This window comes from Uloborus diversus, chromosome 3 (assembly GCF_026930045.1).
Source record: "Uloborus diversus isolate 005 chromosome 3, Udiv.v.3.1, whole genome shotgun sequence".
Lineage (NCBI taxonomy): Eukaryota > Metazoa > Arthropoda > Arachnida > Araneae > Uloboridae > Uloborus > Uloborus diversus.
The window spans coordinates 97,086,053-97,105,832 of record NC_072733.1 but is presented as its reverse complement, the minus strand read 5'-3'; the positions used below and the strand labels follow the sequence as shown (position 1 = coordinate 97,105,832).

At 31.9% G+C, this 19,780-nt stretch overlaps 1 protein-coding gene across 1 annotated transcript in view; it reads right to left on the bottom strand.

Moving 5' to 3' along the window:
- The window catches only part of LOC129218039 (PDZ domain-containing protein GIPC3-like), a 130,993-nt gene extending 113,610 nt beyond the window's left edge, over nucleotides 1-17,383 (bottom strand). Inside the window, exon 1 of the mRNA XM_054852218.1 lies at nucleotides 16,437-17,383. Within this exon, the coding sequence (XP_054708193.1) occupies nucleotides 16,437-16,748 (312 nt within the window). The 5' untranslated portion in view covers nucleotides 16,749-17,383. The remainder of the gene's footprint in view (nucleotides 1-16,436) is intronic.
- Nucleotides 17,384-19,780: the final 2,397 nt, after the last annotated feature.

Sequence of the window (19,780 nt, the reverse complement as noted above, 5' to 3'; positions counted from 1 at the left end):
TCGTTCAGCTGATATGCTAATTTTTCGACTTCGTCCTTAATTTTTGCACACCAGTGTATGTTAAAATTGAGAATGCACCTTTTTGCAGTAAGGATAAATTATAAAATGAATTATATCAAAATGTAAATTTGAAAAAATATTCCATGTGCGTGTTTCGTGCTTACATGGTAATCATTTGGTTTAATATCATTTGGTCATCAAACGGTTTGACCTTCCGCCGCTAAACAACTTAGTGTCGGAAGCTCAAAACTTTTTCTTCCTTGTAACCCTAAAATACGTTCATGCAATATTTTTGGCAAATTTTTGCTACAATAAAGTTTATTTTATATTTTTTTTTCATTGCAATGTTTATTTCACAATAAAACATAATTTTGAAAATTATCATGAACATTGAAGGTGTTGAACACATTAAAAATCTCCCAAAACTAAGAGGGGGGAGGGACTGGGGCTCGCCACGCCACCAATTTAGATTTTAAGTGCGTTTCTTATTTCTTAGTTTCCTTAAATATCTAAAAAAACATTTTCTTCCGAGCAAAATCATTAGTAACTAAATCAAAGACCGGAAAATTATCTTCAAGAGCAGAAAATTGTCTTCGTTTATTTCTGTTGTAGCTTTAATAGTTACGCAAACATTTACTTTCAAAGTCGGTTAAGTTTCTATAAACTGATATAATTACCCCTTACCTCTGTTTACTTTTTACGATTCCCCGAAAAGTTAATGTCTCTTTTCTCTTTCCAGAATAGAATAAATAGAGCTTGTGAGGATGTTTAGATTTGTTGAAACTAGAGAGTGGTTTGAGGGATTCCAATCATTATCAGGAAAACATAATGCACCTGTAAAACCATTGCACTATTAGGCTAATGATATCTGTTGACTTTTCTTTTGAAGCACGAAAAAGTAGAAAATAAACTACCAGCCTTTCGAAAAGGCAATTGACACATATAGAATCACATCTAACAAGAGAAAATGCTGCATCAATATAGCAGCATAATCTCCCCACTCAAGCATCGGCGACTTTTAGTATATTTTCAATGAAGTCTTTGAAGCATTTTTTTTTCTAATTTTCAAAATTATATGTTGTTTTTGTTTTGTTTTTTTTTTTCTAATTTTCAAAATTATATGTTTTTTTTTTCGCCGTTATTTTACGCTTTTGTTGACTGGGCAATTGTCGCATAATTTCTCTAACAAATTGAATTTGGTATTGAAGCTTCAATACCAAAAGTAAAGATGCGTAACTAATAAACCACCTTTCGGAAATCCATACCACTCTACGACTATTGAAGCAATTGAAATATTTTTTTTATTGCTTCAGCAGAGCATGAAATTTTCTCTTCGTGAAAAATGAAAAAAAAAAAGAACTTGTTTTCCTTTCTTTCTTATTGAACGAGTGTTTTTTTTTTAATTTAACAATTCGTCACGTGATCTTGGCTCATCCAATTTCATTGTATTAAAAAACTTTCGGACACATGTAAATCTCAAAAGGAAAAAAAAAAGAAGATACAATTTTTTTTAAAATCTCCTTGAACTTTTTCAAACGAATTACGTTTGTAAGATTCATCAATTTCATTTAAAACAGCAATTCTCGATGTATATCTTTTTGTACCAAATGACACAAAAAATGCATTTAAAAAAATATTTATATATAAGGCAGAGAGGCATTTTAAGAGTTTGAAAAAAAAAGGAGATTTTTGGTGGACAGTAGGGGAGAGTGTTGTACCTTGGGCCTTTTGTACCTTGGGACACTGCTAATTTATAAAAAATCTATTTTTAGCAGCCATGTTTTTGTAATCTCTAAAAGTAACCTTCACTACTAAATGGCGCCATAGCCAGATTCAATCAGCATCAAATGAGTAAAGTTGACAACTGTGTGAGAGAAAGAAAATTTCATGAGTCCAAAGTAAATATTTGCTTCATTTTTATTTCATTTTCTGTCTTTGTTATTGTGAATTTAATCAACTGAATTTCATTTTGTGATAAAAGACAAGTACTTTAAATAATTAAGGTATGAGAAAATAATGATAGTGCATCTAGATTGACCATTATTTTAGTTTTTCTTAAACCACGTGGTAATTGTACCTTGGGACAGCCAAACATTTCGTACCTTAGGACACGTTCCAAGGTATAACATATGCATGGCTCTTAATAATTAAAATACGTTTAGGAACATGGAACAATGTTATAATCTGAATTAGTCTTTTAAACACATTTAATGTTAAATAATAACTCACAATTCATTATTCATAATTCATTATTAAATATTCATGATTTAATTCACTACCATGAAAAAAAAATTTTTTTTTTTTTTCTGAGCGATCACGATTACTTATTGTTCTCATTTGACTGTTTTGATGTCCTTTGATTTTATTTTCCCACCGCCACCCTCTGCAGCATCACCGTCGACCGAGTTCTCACGATGCTGCTCCTATAGCGAAAGCCGTCTCCAGGTTGCATCCATGTCCTACACACACGCGCATACATACACAACTACACACACACGCACGCACACACAAACACATACACACACATACACATACACACACATACACATACATACACATACACACACAAACACATACACACACATACACATACATACACATACACACATACACAGACACATACCCATAACTACCCACACATTCATGCCTGCACACAGACACAAACACATATACCTACACACACATACACATACACCTCCCACACACACATTCACATACACAACTACCCACACACTTATGCCAGCACACAGACACAAACACACATGCCTACACACACATACACATACGCCCTACACACAAACACACATACCCCCCACACACAAACACACACGCCTACATACTCACACTCGTGATTGCGAAAAACATAGTTTGAATTCAAGATGTCAAAATTCAAATTAATTTTTTTTTTCTGGTGCAAAATTGGTTCAAGTATATGGCTGTTTCCTGAATCTTGAAGAGTACCCCTTAGTTCTACAGGATGTGTCCCAAGGTACACTAGGATCTTGTATCTTGGGACAGCTTGGAACTTTTACTTTAAAAAAATGGCTGGCAACATTTTATTTTCAAACTGTCTAAATTTTAAAAAATATGTTGCATAGAAGTATGTTGGAGTATTTTAATGTAACTTTTATATTTTAAATTTGATTCAAATAATTGACGTTAAAAAATAAAACATGTAGAGAACCGTTAAGGGTGTGCTGCACCGAAACTCGATTCCCGACTTCTTAATATTCAAAACAACGCATTGACCCTGTTACTAATTCACCTACGGCCATGAAAGCGAATTGTATCACTCCGGGAGAATTCTCTCTAAAAAGCATCCAAAGACGAGACACGTGTCTACGAAAGTATTGTTCCGAAGATCCTTTACACAAGTGTATCTGTTGCATAAAGCGATCGCTGCTCACGCAACAAAACCACTGAGGTGAACTAGGAAGAACAAAAGAAAAAAATAATAAAGCTTAGCGTTTGATGACAATATATGATTGTCAGCTTTGGAATCTACATTTTTATGGAAATATTTTAAAGACCTTCAGATAACGAGGAATTATACGGCATGAATTACGTATTTCCTGAGATTAGGCTAAGGTTAGTCCTTTCTTCCCATCAACTGCAAGTGATTGTAACGAAGAAATTCTTCACTTCATTGTGTGCACAACTTTCACGATTGAATTATTAGCTTGTTTATTATTTTTTCATACTAAACGAAGGAATTCTTTGTTGTTACTCTCTGTGTTAAACATGTCACATGAAAGCATGATATTAATTCAACATCATATGTGCCTTTCCTTATCAAAATACATTAATTCTGTCATTTTTTGCACTAATTATTTGTTTTACTTTTGAGCATAAAACGAAAATATTTTTATTCTCCGAATAGTATTTACGATTAAAATGAGTAAAAAGTATGAATGCAGTAAAAATAGCTTAACCCATCTATTTATCTACGTCTCTTGATCTAATTCAAGAAAATAGAATTACGATACTTCAATTTAATTCATTAGTCATGAACCCACGAACCAGGGTTGGAAAAAAACCTGGTTTCTTTGAAACAAAAAAAAAAAAGGTTTTTTTTTAACCAGGGTTTTTTTTTTTTTTTTGGTTTAAACCGGGTTAATGAATATTTAATGAATTAATTGTTAATGGATGTTTTATATTTACATTTGAACTTAATTACTTGATGATTAAATAAATAATTAAAAGTAAAATCACGTAATTTGATTTCCTCATAAGTTGAGCTTTCTATAAAGGAAATATTGTTTGAAAATTTGTAACTACTAAAAAAGTAACATAAATTTAATATATAGACCTTGGTACAAATGAATAATCAAAGAAACAATTTACTGTGAGAGTTAAGACATAATTATAAATAACCAAGAATAAAATCTTGTAAATCAATTTGCTCATATTTAATAGCTTTCTACGAAAAATATATAGATAAAAAGGGGAATTAAAATCAAGTATTCTGAGCATAGAAAGTATTTTGCAGTATTCACAAATGAATATGAATCACAAGTCTGATGTACATTTCATAATTTTAAAAATCAAAGGACCAACATATATTTCATTTAAAGATAGAAAAATAAGTTACAGATCATCTAATAATTTTCATAATGTACCGGTGCGAAGACTTAATACAAATAGGACTATTGGGCTTTCACTGTAGACATTATTTCTCTTGGTTTAATGTGTTTAGGAAAATAATTTCTTTTAAAAAAATATCATTTTAATTAAAAGCTTCAAATGAAAAGACAAGTTCTGAAGTTTTTTTTCCTTATTTTTTACAATACAAATCCAATTAATGAAACTATTCTTTTTACGCATCTCAATAATAAAGGGATTGTAATATTAAAAATTAATGTTTATTTATCCTTCTCTACCATTCATACATCATTTTTTTATTATATTGGGATTAAAAAATTTCTTTAGAAGGTGATAATATGACATATATATATATATATATATATTATTCGTAAGAGCACACAGTTACACGGATATTTTCTGTTGTCAAAACTTTATGCATCTTTTTTTCCCCCTCGCTCTGATTGCATCGTCTGTCGTGGATGCCAAAAAGTGGGCGAAGTTTTTTTTTCTCTCTCTCTCGCTATTGAAATATTTTATAGAGTTCAGACTTATATATACTACAGATTGCTTAAATGATAAATGATTTTTCTCTATGAATCTTAAGTATTTAAGCAAAATAAGTAGTAAAATGAAGCTTTGGCTGAAATCTGCTTTTTCGGGCTTTTTTCAAATGTAAAACAAAAATGAAAGAAAAAATAAAGGAATAGATAAAGACAACAACCAAACTACTTGGATTTTTTTCTCTATGTAATTTTAGAAAAGCATAGTTGGTCTGCCATATATTTAAGTACCTAATAGGAAAAGTGGCATTGATTTAAGAAAGAAAAGAAAAACTATTTAGCAAATTTGTGTTACATTTTTAAAAAAAGTTTGAAAATTTATTGATCTGTAATATATCTCTAAAATTTGGCTGGCTACTTTGCATTAATTGGATTTTACATCTTACAATCATATGCAAAACTTTTGGAAACATTTGAGAGAGAAAACGATTTAATTTTTCGAAAGACCCATTTAAAAAAATAATAATAAACATTTCTTTTTTTTTTCAAACAAGCCTGTCACGAACACTGTGGAAGAAACAACACACAGTAAATAAAACGTATACAATAGAAGAGAAGGTGTGGTACATTTTTCTGGCATCTAATAGCCTTCAAACACCGGTTTGCCATTCAGTTTTATTATTTGCGGTAATTTGTGATCTCAAATGGTAACTTTTAAAAAGCTGTTTGAATTTCATTTGACGATTTGTTGTTTTCCCTGTTTTGTGTTGAGGGCTTTATAACACATGTTTGTTTCCGTTGAAATGAACAAAGTTTTGATTTGAACTGGATACATGTATTTTGAGGTAAAAATGTTTTTTTTTTTTTTTTTTTTTAATTATTTGTTCTAAAGACTTCAAAGTAGTGATGGGCATAATCTAGTTCTCATAATCTCGCTCAGTCTCACTCGATTATTCAAGATCATTCGAGAACTCGATTACTACGAGTTCTCGATTATCGTATCTCAAGTTCTCTATTATCACTTCTCGAGTTCTCGATTATCACTTTCCGACTTCTCGAGCGATGGACTGCTCGAGTTTTCGAATATCACTTTCCAAGTACTCGAGCGATCAACTGCTAGAGTTCTCGATTGTCACTTTCCGAGTGTTCGAGCGATCAACTGCTCGAGTTCTCGCTTTGTACTTCTCGAGATGTTGAGTTCTCGAGATGTCAATCACTCGAGCAGTGCATTTTTAGATCGATTTGATAATCGAATGAAACTCTCAATATCGTTGATTTCCAACAGTGGTGCCCACCAGCGGGGGGGGGGGGGGGGAGTCATGGCGCAGACTGCGCCATTGACATTTATAGAGGGTGGGTGTTTTGAGGGGTATTTTTCTCCTTTTTTGGGGGTGGCTCTTGCTTTGGGGGAGGGCTCTGCGATATTGAGGGGGTGCCCTTGATCTCGTAGGGGGGGAGGGACATCCCTGCTTCTGAAATGATTCAAGTGCAGGAGCTGATCCCTCATTTAGGAGGGTCAGAGGGCTGGCTTTGAAAAGTTAATGATATTGCTTATGAATTATGCAACCTGACATAATGACAAAATTATGAATAATGACAAAATTTAAAAAAAGAAAAGAAGAGAAAGAAAAATGTAATTTCATAGCATTCTTTAGTTTTTAAAATGTGAAATCAAACCCATCAATCGCAAATGATGGCTTAAATATGGTACGATCTACGCTAATGTTAAAGAAAATATCATAAATACTTTTTTTTTTTACTGTGAGGAACAAAAATTTTGTTCTGAATTCCATGATATTGTAAATGTTTTTGAAGAATATTTTTATGTCTATCCTATTTCAATTAAATTAAATTTTTAAATCGTTAGATTTACACTAATGTTAAAAACATTATATATATAATGAAATATTGTCATTTTGATGAAATGCACATTAAAATCTAAAACTAAATCAGAGAGAGCTAAGACATGAACCCTGTTGTTTAGCTTTACATCTACCACGTATTATCAGGCTTTTTAAACCCTAAATATCGCCGATGATTAAGTTAAATTTAGAACGTTTAATACAATTAATTTTTATTATAGATAACAACAGTGTAATTGCAGCCTTGTCCTATTTCATCTAAAAATTCATATCTCTGTGAAAGCAATCATCAGGACTTCAGTACATAAATGAAACAAGTCTTGTTTTATTACTATAAGAATGTGATAGCTCCCTGCTGACTGATATAGAGAATATTAGGCATTAAACTATGAAAGTATACAACCTGGTTTTATCACAATCTCTATGCTGATAGTATCCTAGCAATCATTTTAAAATATCATGCATTGAAAGTGTCAAAGCTCAGAAATTAGATAAGGTAAAATGTATGACATCATATGGTAAGGCATAAAAAACGTAAGCAGGCGAATTTTTACCACATAATAGATACCAACTTCATATCAGTATTTTTCTTTAAAGAGATAAAAGAGATTTTAGTTTTTATTTCTGAAAAGGACCATTTTTAAGCAGTTGAATTCTGGTATTCTGTCCTATCTCCTAGCTAAAACTTTTATTTTTATTATGGCGAAGAAAAGCATTTTTCACTTTTTCCTTACACCTTCGCTTTACTAAACTAATTAATTTTGTTAAAAAACAACAAAGGGCACACATGGAAAATGAAAATTGAACTGTATTACCGGTGTATTTCTATACAGAATAATGTATACGAGGAAACAAAAGATGTGTTATAGCAAAAAAAGGCCTGTTTCGTAAGGGAAAAAAGTATGATTTCACTATTAAAATAACATTTCATGCATTTGAAATTAACAGTGTGAAAAAAAAGGTACATAAATGAAAAAAAAATATATATTAATTTTACAAGAAAGATTTCTTTCTACCTAAAAATAAAAAAAATCTCTACACATTAAACCAAAGCAAAAATTATTTTTGTGCTTTAAAATTACTCATTTTGCAGTACTTTCGCTGAACATATTTTCCAATGACTAATCTCCAGAGCTGTCAAACAAAAGGTTTTTGTGCAAAATAAAACTAAAAACAAATAAGATAAATGTTTGAAATTTCCGCTCAAAAACTGGACTTTTTTTTCTCCTAACATTTTTTTTCAACATTAATTAAAAAAAGAAAAATGCACTTACATCGGATTTAAGAATTTTACTGCACAGTAATGTAATCAGTTATCATTTATGCAAAGTTTCAAATTTATAGACGTCATACTTTTTTTGTTAAAGCTGTTTACGTAAATAAAACTTCTGAAAACACGGTTTTGAGAAAATCAAGAAAGAAAAAACAATTCATGTATTTGGGCTCAGTATCGACTAAAAACTTGTTGTAGATTAAGAAAAAAGAGTAATTGAACTGTTTCAATCTCTCAAAATCCCTAAAACGATTATCTCCCCAAAATAACGGTATTTATTCGTCTGTCTTAAAGTTAATGTATCAAGAGCTAAAGTCACGAATTCCTATCTCACGAGCCCGATTGCGACATCAAGGTAAATTAAAACGTAGTTGTGTTCGGTAAACGTTTTTATAAAAAAAACAAGACGCAGAAATAGCTTTTTTTCTGCCTAAAATAATTTTTAAATTCATCTGTAGTGATTAAATGCTTAGAGGAAATTTTTTTCTGGAAAATGCATTAAAAAGACATTAGTCACCAGACAATGATTTTCCCCTGACTTGCGTCCATTGGAGTAGAAAGTTTATTGTTGGAAGTGATGACGCATGGATGGTTCGATTAAACAAACAGTAATAAACATTTTTGAAAGCAAATGACTTGAGAAAGTGAAAACTAATTTCACTGAATAAATAATATGAGAGTTACAATAGATCTTCTTATTTTACTGACTTTTATATTTCCGGTCGAATAAAAACGGTATTTTTTAAGTTATATTTTTGCAACTCTAAATTCAATATTTTTTTATAACCTACGCATGTTAAAATATTAAAAAATTTGGTTTGATACATTATTTTCTTACTTAACCTGAAATTTAATAAACTTTTATTATTAGCGTTTGTTCATAATAACTGTGAAAAAAGACGTAATTTGTAAACATCATTAAGTGTAACTTAATTTTTAATTCTTTTACAATACTCCTGACAGTAAATTAATGTGGGAATAATACTCTGTCTAATGTACTCATGCATACCTAATTATTATGAGCCAAGCAAAGGAAATGCAATAAATGGTTGAGAATAATCCCAAAATACATGAACGCATAATTTTTTAGACTTGACCATGGTTGAGCTAAAAGTTGCTTAACAGGAGAAGTCAGATCTACCAGCAAAGGCATTATGTATTCAATACTTTTTAGTTTTTTCTGATAAAGATACAGAAACATTTATTGTGCTTTAAAAATATTAGGATTTCTTAAACGTATAACTCCCGGGATTCTACTCATATTTTTGTCCTTATAGCCAGATATATAATATCACATTATGAATACGTAAAGATTATTTTGAAATAATTTTGTAAACATCATTCTTAATTTTATATTCATGCGTAAAATTTGAATTTACTCTAAACTAAAATATTGCGACGATTTAGATTCAAAGGCAAGTCGTGGAAATTACAAAGCACGAAATATACATATTTGCTCCGTCACCCTCTTATTTATTTATTTTGGCAGCAAAAAGTTGATGAGGAAAAAGACTCTTTTTTTTAAGAAATATGAATTCAACACAAAAGTAATTTTGAAAAATAAGCAGACACAAACGTTCAGAAATTAAACTTTGTTATTTATTTATTTATTTATTTATTTATTTATTTTTTGAAAAGATTTCTATTCAGAAATTCTACTCTACTTGGTTTAAAAATCTAATTTTGTAGGAGATTTGAACCCAAGATTTTGGTTAGCATAACAGAAAAATTTGTGTCCCGTGATAATAAATTCCGTCTGCCTTGTTCTTTAAAATGTTTAAAAATGATATCGCCTTACTCTTGAACTTGAAAGCACTTTTAAGGCAGTTTTCATCAAGGTCGATTAAGTACTAAATGAGACAGGACCCATAAAAGCCTTTTTATTCGCTTCAGAAACATACATCAACACGATCATTAACATTGCTCTTATTTAGGATTCCTACACTCATGTTACCGTCAATATATGCATGTTGTGTGGTTACCCATAACTTGCTTCTGTCACCCATGAGATGCAAAGTATTCATTTTCCTATTTTCAGTAGTTCACACGGAATGAATAACTACTAATGTTAGAATCCGTTAGCATTGCTCGTATATAGTTTAAGAGACATCAGTACAATATTTTTTTCTATTAATAAATTATTTAATGATTTAAAATGTTATAATTTCATTGCTCTTTTTATTAGTATTTTTGTCTCAAAAGATGGAAGTCAGTCGAAGTCAGTCAAACAGAAAATTCGTAGTTGGCTTTAAAACGAGGCTCAGGACATGGTTGCAGTAGATGCTCGGTTTATTTTAAGATTATTGGTTAGGTTCAGGGTTCGTGACATTTTTTTTTTAAATCAAAAAGTCGGATTTTTTAAATTTAAATCGGATTTTTTTTTACTTAAATCGGATTTTTTTTAAATCATCAAAAGTTTGTAAATATTAATTACTCTACATTTATAAACACAATTTATTTCATACAACGGATGAATCAATTCAAGTTACTTTTAAAATTACGAAAAGTTCTCTAACTATTCAATACATTTTTGAGATTTATAAATACGTTACAATGCTTAGATAAGATGTGATTTCGTTTTATGCTTTGCTTAAAGATAATGTTTCCATCATCATGTATGTTTTTAGTGTAAAATAATATGTAGAACAATTACTTTTCTTAACTATATTAGTCATGGTCTATAAGAAAAACTGCTAATTTTTATTTTATTCTAAACTGTAATTTTGGAGTAAAAGCAATATTGCAAAAATGAAAATCTGTTACACACACTGAAAGAGGGATCTATGTTGTATTGCCTGTTGAAGTTAAGATAGTATAATGCAGTGTAGTAAAATTTAGAGCAATACATTCCAAAAGTGCAAAATTAATTTATAAAAATAAAATCAACTGATTTTAATTAATGATTTTGTTAAAAACAATCATTTAATTCAAATCAATTGATTTAAATCAATGTTCTTTTTTTTAAATCACTTGATTTAAATCAAGCTGATTTAAATACTTGATTTGAATCAATGAACCCTGGTTGGTTAGATTCCAATATTTTTCTCATAACCTCAATACTTTATTTAATGCATCGATTCCTTTCCGAAACATAAAAATTCAACAGAAAAGGACAAACATGCCTTATGTTTTCTTTTCTCTCATTCCTTTGATTATTATTCTATTTTTAAGTTATTACACACGCATTAAAAGATTCGGATCGTTGTACTCATAGGTGGTTCGTACTTGAGGATAAGGGGGACAACTGCCCCTCATTTCCAAAAATAAAGGTCAGACATTTTTCAGCGTTAAAAATTAATGATTGAAAAAAAAAAGTAATTTTTACAGGGAAAATTGATTTATTTCACGAAATAAAAATTACGAATAAATGGACTTTTTCTCATGTAATTTCAAAAGAATGAAACTTTGAATTGGAAAGGGGAAGTCTACGGTGTTCATCCGTCCCGATTTCTACGGTCATATTCCTCATTTTTGCGTGTCATTGTATAAGTAATATTGAAATCCAATAATATAGCCCGATTTTACGAAAAAATAACTTTAAGAGCTTAAGTGGATCTAGTAGTCGGAATGGACTTGATCCACATTAGCTCTGAATACCTCAATTGTTAGTCTAGTGCGAGCTTAGTTCTTGTTAAGCAGTTGACATAAATCCAGTTGTTTAATCTTCACCCTTTAACATCGCAGTAAAGTGAAAATAAACTTAAGCAAAACCGATGGGAGTGTATTCATTATTGCAATGAACATGAACCAGGTGATTCTTCTGCATCCCATTCAGTCGCGTCTGCTGCTATAACGGTCTGAATTTCCGCTCAGTGCCAAACGCTACATATTCCAGGTGCATAGCGTGAGAAAATTAGCCACCATGCTGTGACGATTGGATAAATCCGTTATTTGTTAGCCATCTGTCAAATTGGATCTTGAAATCAACTGTACTTGAAAATCGCAATCGGAAATTTCGCTTTCACTGAATCATATCGGTGAATGAAAAATATCATGTTTGGGTAAGAACGAATGGGGGGAGGGGGGTGAAAAAAAAAACGATTTTGGGTTTTAACGAATCAAAAGAAAATGAGTGACATACACCAAAATATTCACTTTTGCTAATCTTTGGAATATAAATAAAAGATTATTGCAAGTGAATTTACGAATATTGGAATTAGAACAGTTCGAATGATTAGTCGCGGTAAAACCACTAGTAGTTGACACTAAAAAAGAAAAAAAAAAAAAAAAAAAAAAAAAACAAGGCAGACAAAGGCCTCAAAAAATCAGAAGACAATATGCTGAAAGGTAAGATTTGCAAATTTAAACAACATTTTATAGGTTTCTAATTTTTGTACAATATTATAATTTATCTTGTTAATGATTTTTTTTTTTCTTTATTACTGTCAACTAATTGTGCAATGTCAACTACTAGTTGTTTTACCTTTAAAGACATTGGCATTTAAATAACTTGATAGGTCGTTATTCTTTAACTTTTTACATTGGTGTGAAAATCAAACTATAGTTGGGGCAAACCTAATCTGGCAGTGTCGCAATGCTGTGATTAGGATCTGAGTAGCCTTCACAACGCTGCCAGGTCAGGTTTACCTCAACTATAGATGCATACTAGTTTAAATGGACAACATGAAGTCATGTATATAGCAAAATTTTGTGTTTACGCTCCATTAATTAAGAATACTAGAGTCGATTAAAAATAGATTTAAAATGGCCATTAACTTAACATTTTGATTGTACTCCTGGGTAAATAATGTGTACTATAAGTTGAACACTTTAAACTGCCATGATTGTTCCTCTCGCTCATGCGCACACACACATTTGAAATTCTCCCTTCAAAAATGTCCCAATCGACAGTCAGTTTCATACAAAAAAAATCAAACTACGCAGCAAGAGAAAAACTTTTGTAAAAACTTTTAAAATATGAGACTATCAGTATTTACACTGCTTTTCACTAATTAAGTAATACCAAAACAAATTTTGCAGTTTAAAAAAATAATAATCAAAATTTACGAAAGTATTATATAATTTCTACTGTTGCATATCAGATCGCATTCTGTGCAAATATTTTCCTATTTTGGGTAGTAAACAAGAACTAAAATTATATAAATTTTAAATCTATCATAGTTTCTGCATTTTCCATGCACATGGTACATGAAATTATATTTAATAATATCATTGACCCTAATTTACAATTGCGTTACAGTAGACTCTCACAATTCCGGATCTCAAAAATCCGGATCGATAATCGAGAATGCTTATTATTATTATTTTTTTTTTTTTTAAATCGGTTAAACACATGTGATTATTCCGCATTGCGTAAATGAAAAGTATGTTATTTTTGCACCTTTGGCACTCCATATCTCAAGAAAATTGACGTCGTTTATGGTTCAGCCATACACCGCATTATTCTGGATTTTTGAGATTCTACTTTATTTAGGGCTACAGTGTATTGTTTTAAAAAAGGGTGCCACACTAAAAGTATGTATCATCATTGTTGTCTATAGTACTTAGCAGTGCAGTACGAGATTCAGTGCCATATAAAATAATCCTGTTTGCGTAGAGAGAGATAACAAGTGTAATGGATTGGCAGCAGTGAGTGTAGTTCAATTTGACTTTCACTGTTAGGAATTGTGTGAGCGACATGAAGACTAATTGTTACAACTGGGGCACGTATTGGAAATGGTAGTGAGATTGTCAGCTGATTGATAGACACTAAGTGTCGCAGTAAACTCTACTAATTATTTTTAAAAAAATATTATTACTTTTCTTTTTTTATTTGTTAAGGCTCTAAGAATTCCACTCTCAAGAACGAGTGAAGCTATAAAACTGCTTTGATGTAATAATTAGAAACGAATGTCTTGATGAACTGCTCGGTTTTTAATCAATAAAGATGTCAGATGAACAGGAGACGTTCAACTAAAACTAAATGAGTCCACTCTCTCGAATAACGATAGAGATATGGTTTTAATACATATAACAAACATTGGTCACATGTTCCTTTTCATTGGTTAAAATAGATATTTAAAAACAAAATAGAATTTTTCATTTACGAAAAAAAAAAAGACAGGAAACACTCAGTTATTGTGGAAACGAAACCAACTTCAAAACTTCTGTTTGTTTGCGCACGCATGCGCGGTGCCATTATTTAAAAAAAAAAAAATCTTTTTAGGGGGAATTCATAAGAATCAAACGCAGTTCCTCCGTATTTGCATACGAAGAGGGGAATATCAAACAAAAATGGATACGAAAATGTCATTGAAAGAAAGGGGGAAAGAAACGGAACTTTTTACTGACCTTTAATAGAAGCAAACATATTTAATAATAGAAAAAGTTAATAATAAAAAAGTATTTATTCAATTAAAATTATGAAAATAGGATTAAAATTGCTTTACTTGTGATTCATTGTTTAACAAAGAATTTAAGAGGAAAAAAAAAAGAATAATGAGAAGTCAGAAAAAAGTATCAGTTTCGCATCTCAAACATTTACATGAGAAATGAATCTGCCTTCATTTTTTTCTTTTAGACGAAATTAAAAATTTGCAGAGATTAATCTAGCACATTGTTCATCAATGCAAAGATAAGTGTAGGCGTTTTTGGTTTGCTCTATTCCCTGAGAAGTTATTAAGATGGAACGAATTCTTTATGACATTTTATGACGATTGCATAGTCTACTATTCTTGTTTTTACTTTTATTTACCTTATTTTATTTAAACTTTTGATATGAATCAAGACTTTTTTTTATCTCCCTCTGTTGGATATTATGATTTCAGGTTTTTCTAACTTCCCTAAAACAAGACGTAACTCTCTATTTTCTCTATGACAAAGAAGTATGAAAATTATTTCTCTAAAGTTTTTCATGGAATGGTGAAAGTTGTTTTTACCAAAAAAAAAAAAAAAAGGATTTTAAACTCAGAAAATTTAAGAAAAATCTCTCCTTTAAGTCAATGCAGATAAAATCAAAAAGTTTGTTTGCTCAAAACCGGAGAAACTGTTCAAAAAAGCAATAATAATAATAAATTCAATTGCGGATTTTTTTTTTCCCGCTGTACCCATATTACTATTTGTTTCTTAAATTGCAGGGACTCTTCTAATAGCTCTCCGAGTCCAGTAAAGAAAGTTGATAGGAAGTAGACAAGAAACAAATTTCAGTATATAATATCAGCAGTACTTGAGAAATTCAAATTGAAAAAAAAAAAAAAAAAAAACAGGACGTCAAAAATTAGTTATAGGGATTTTTCTTTTTTACAACTCTAGCCAGACATTATGCGAAATATGTAACATTTTGGTCAGCTGTGGAACTCAAATTAGTTTAGATAAATATGATTATCCATGATTGGAAAAAAAGCCACCTGGTGGAAGGTTACTTTTGTAATAAAAAACATACATACTTCGATTGAAGGTGAAATGCCTCAATGCCTGCTAGTATAAGGTAAACTTTTGTTGACCGCACATAAAGCTTTTTTTTCTTAAAAACATTTTTAGCATGATTTGAAAACAACACGTTTATTACTATGAATGTGCAATATTGCACAATTACAAGTGAAAAATCCATTCTATTTCGTAATAATAGAGACATAAATCTTAAGACATAATAACAAATTAGTTTGAATTACTTAGCAGTGTTAGTTTTTTTTATTAATTAATTTTATTTTAAATATTTCTGGAAACAGAACCAGACCCTTTATCTTCTATAACTGATTCTACAACTATAGTTACAGTGCTTGAAACTCAATCGGCAAAAATATTAGGTACGTCTAGGGGAATCCTGATTCAATTGCAAAACACTACTGCAATTTAGAATAAACCTAGAACGTTTTTTATAAAATAAAAGAATGCCGTTACTTTTAGGTTCCACCTCAAACAGAATTCACTGTATTACCTGTTAATCTACAATCTACATCCTCATAACTTAAAATTGTAATCAAATTAAAATTAACCTCTTGCACCAAATTATACATAGGAAAATGTTCAACGTTAGTAACTATTTTATTTTGACTATTCGTTTTGTTTATCGCTACAATGGAAGGTTGTCCCAAAAGATCGTAATCATTTGCTAAAAATGGAACTTTTAGCATTTTGGAACATTTTTTGTTGTTCTTTTTAATTACTTGGCAAGCAAAATTTCAATTTTTTTTCAAATGTTTACGAACTTTTAGGACACCTCTAGTACATATCATATTAAATTCCTTTTAAGAAATAAATGAATAAATATAAACTTACATCAGAAACAGGAAAGTCGTAGCATTCAGATATCTTTTGGTACAATTCCTTAATATTAGTGAATCCAGAAATAATTCCCGTGGGACTTCCCTGAGCCTGCTGACAGTGGAAGACTAATTTAGGTTTGTGAACTGGGAGTTCTCGTTGTTCGTTTGGCTTTGGACTCATCTGTCCATTCATATATGGAATATTATTCGGAGTAGTTGAACGCTCCGGTGTTCCGGGAGAACTTGGAGCTGTTGAGGAACCGCTACCATTTGTAAGATTATTCCTGTATTCTTCCTTCTTTTTCTTGCCGCTGAATAAAGGCATGTTGAAAATATTGAGCTAGATATTCACTAAAAGACTTCTCCACAGCGTGCTTTCAAATATCTACAAAAATACTAAATTCACATTGAAGTATTTAAAATATCGGTGTAGTTATTTTTCAGCTAATTACTTGAGTACCTTAGGATGACATATGTAATTCAAAGAACAACTGTCAGTTCATTAAAATGATCGCTTGATTTTTCTGTAGCACTGTTCGAACGCCAGTAAAAATATATATTTTTCAATAATGTATGAACTGAATTAAAAAATATATATCATAAAATTATCTTTCTGTTTCAGTTGATAAATATTGAACACTTTAAATCAAAACCAATTGGTATCTTCAAGAACTTATGGAGTATTCCCGATAAATTTCACTTTTCGTGTCACACGAACACTTCGCGAACTGATGAACAACAATTCGAAGTCAAATACAGATAAGAGGCGACAAAAATCGCTGGCTTAAGCACAAGTGACGTCAAAATTGTGCAATTTTCTAGCACACCTTACACAAAACGCGGGGAAGTGTGATCATCCCCCACACCATTTGAACTGACTGTCTGGTGCCGCGGGAAACAGAAAGCGAACTGATGTCAAAAGTTTAGCGCCGAGTGCAAGCGACGGCAGCGGTCAAGTCACTCAGCAGGCCGTGACGAGCAACCACCTGATGTGTATGTTGGAAGGGATGGAGGAGCGGGGAAAAGGGGTACAGCCGGGATCTGATTGGTTGCTTGAACCTACAGGTGAGATTCTCTGGTTTCCAGAGTATGGCGTCCCGAACGAGTCGAAACAGTAGAAAAAAATGCATCCGTCATCTGCACGTTCCGGTATATTTTGCAACTGTTTTATCGTGAATTCTCTATTCTACGGAGTTGAAATTATGCATGATTTTTTGTCGGGGCGCTCGCTGACTGAAGTGGGGAGTGAGTTATGGAGCATGTACTGCTCTGCCCCCGCATTTTCAGGAGGCAACGTCCCTCCCAGAGGCTTCCCGATTTTTTGATTTGGGGAGGGGTGGGGGTGGAGAGATTCTTAATTTACCGAATGGATCTTTAAATTTTTCCGAATGAAAAAAAAATACGGGTATGCACACATGTGAGAATCTAATGAAAAGGGATATTTGGGACATTTAAAAATTGCTATTGCAATTATGTCTCCAAATTTGGCGGACAGGGTCCGGAGAGGGCGCTAACCTTGACTCTCAAAGGGCGCAAGGGAAAAAAAAAAAAGAAAAGACAAGTCCGCACAGGTTTGAGGGGCAAAAAAAAAGGCGTACAGGTTCAAGTGCACAAAAAAAAAAAAAGAGGTCCACAGGTTCGAGAACGCAAAAAAAGAATTAAAAAAAAAAAAAAAACTAAGGCGCATCGGTTCGAGGGCACAAGGGCGGACAACAGGCAACAAGGAGGGTGCAACCGACCTGCGGTCCGATGGTCCGGCGAGCCAGTCCACCCCTGGCCGAATAAGAAACGTTTTGGGAGGTCACAAAGACCTCCTGTAACATAACAACGGGGCAATTGTGCCCCCCTCCAGAAAATACTTTTAAGGGGGGATTAAACAGCACCCCTTCCAAAAAATACTTTTAAGGGGGGATTAAACAAAATTCCTATCCAGCCCAGTGAAAGATACAAGAGGGGGGTCACGGGGGTTATGACCCCCCCCCAAACCAGTGGTAATATTTGAATGTTTGCTTGGAAAAACAAAAAAATTATCGAAACCATAAGAAAAAGCAAATATACTTTTGAATTCAGTTTTTTATGGCATTACATGAAGGGATATATATAAAACGGGGGAGGTTGGGAGTCAACACCTCCCCCCCCCCCAATCTGTGACCGTACTGTATAATCTGTTATAAGGTTGCATTTGAGTAATGAAAATGACTGCTTGAAAAAGGAAAGAGAAAAAAAACCCTACCGAAACCACAAGGAAGAGTAATAAATAATTTCTGAATTCCCTTTTTTTTTGGGAGGGTATTACATGTCACTTTTCTATTTATACGCATACAATGGAATAGCTCGGCGCTGCCTTTAGGCGCCAGTATAATGAAAACAAAGAATTGTCTGCCGCCAGATTCCTTTCTGTTGTGATTTTTAGGTAACTTCGTTTTTGTCCGTACTGAGTTTATTTTTAAATGAACTGTTAATAGTTCAAATCAGTTTTTTGGACTTAGTGTCGGGCAAAAAATTTAAAATTTTAGTATCGTGTTAGCCCAAAACCTATTTATACGAGGATTATCCCGTCCCATCGTTTTAGACGAAAACTGTGCTGAAAAAAACCGGGTTTGTTTAAAAAAGGACTACCTGTAACAAAAAAAAAAAAAAAAAAAAAAAAATGAAGCGTTCGGGTGAAAAAACATTGTTGTCTTTTTTGAAAAGTTGAAAAATACTAAAGAACCCAAACACCGGTGGAAACATACCCGGAGTTCTTGTATCAGACTCAATAGTCGGGGGGCTACGGGGGAAGAAACTGCAAATCGTGATAAAAGTATGAAACTCGGCATGCTTGTAGACATTGTATGAACAAAAACTTTAGGAAGGGGAGGCATCCCAAAATCCCCCCCAAAACCCCCCCCTGGCGGCCATTTTTGGTCCAAAACCAAAAATGGCGATTCTTTTAAAATTTTTGTTATTATAATATTTTAAATCATTGGTTGTGTCATTCCATGGATGTTTATTAAACTTTTTACTATTTAAAACTCCAAAAAATGTCTACTTTCAGAAATAACTTCACAAAGTGGTTTTAAAAAAAATCGATATTTTTAAATTGTGAGTGCCCTGAAGTGAATTTTTCCCCCCATAACAGAATTACAGGTTTCTGAATTTGAAGATACATTACATTAGTGTTATATCAAAGTAGGGTTCCAGTTATCCGAACTCCAATTGCCCGAACTGTCCGATTATCCGGTCATGATGCCCCTCGTTTTAAATGACTGAGCACGCATAATTGAAACTATTTGCGAAGGGTATAATAGAATAAAGACTTGAAGAAAAAATGGAGAAATTAGTTTCAAGACAACATAATTCTAATAGAAAGAAATT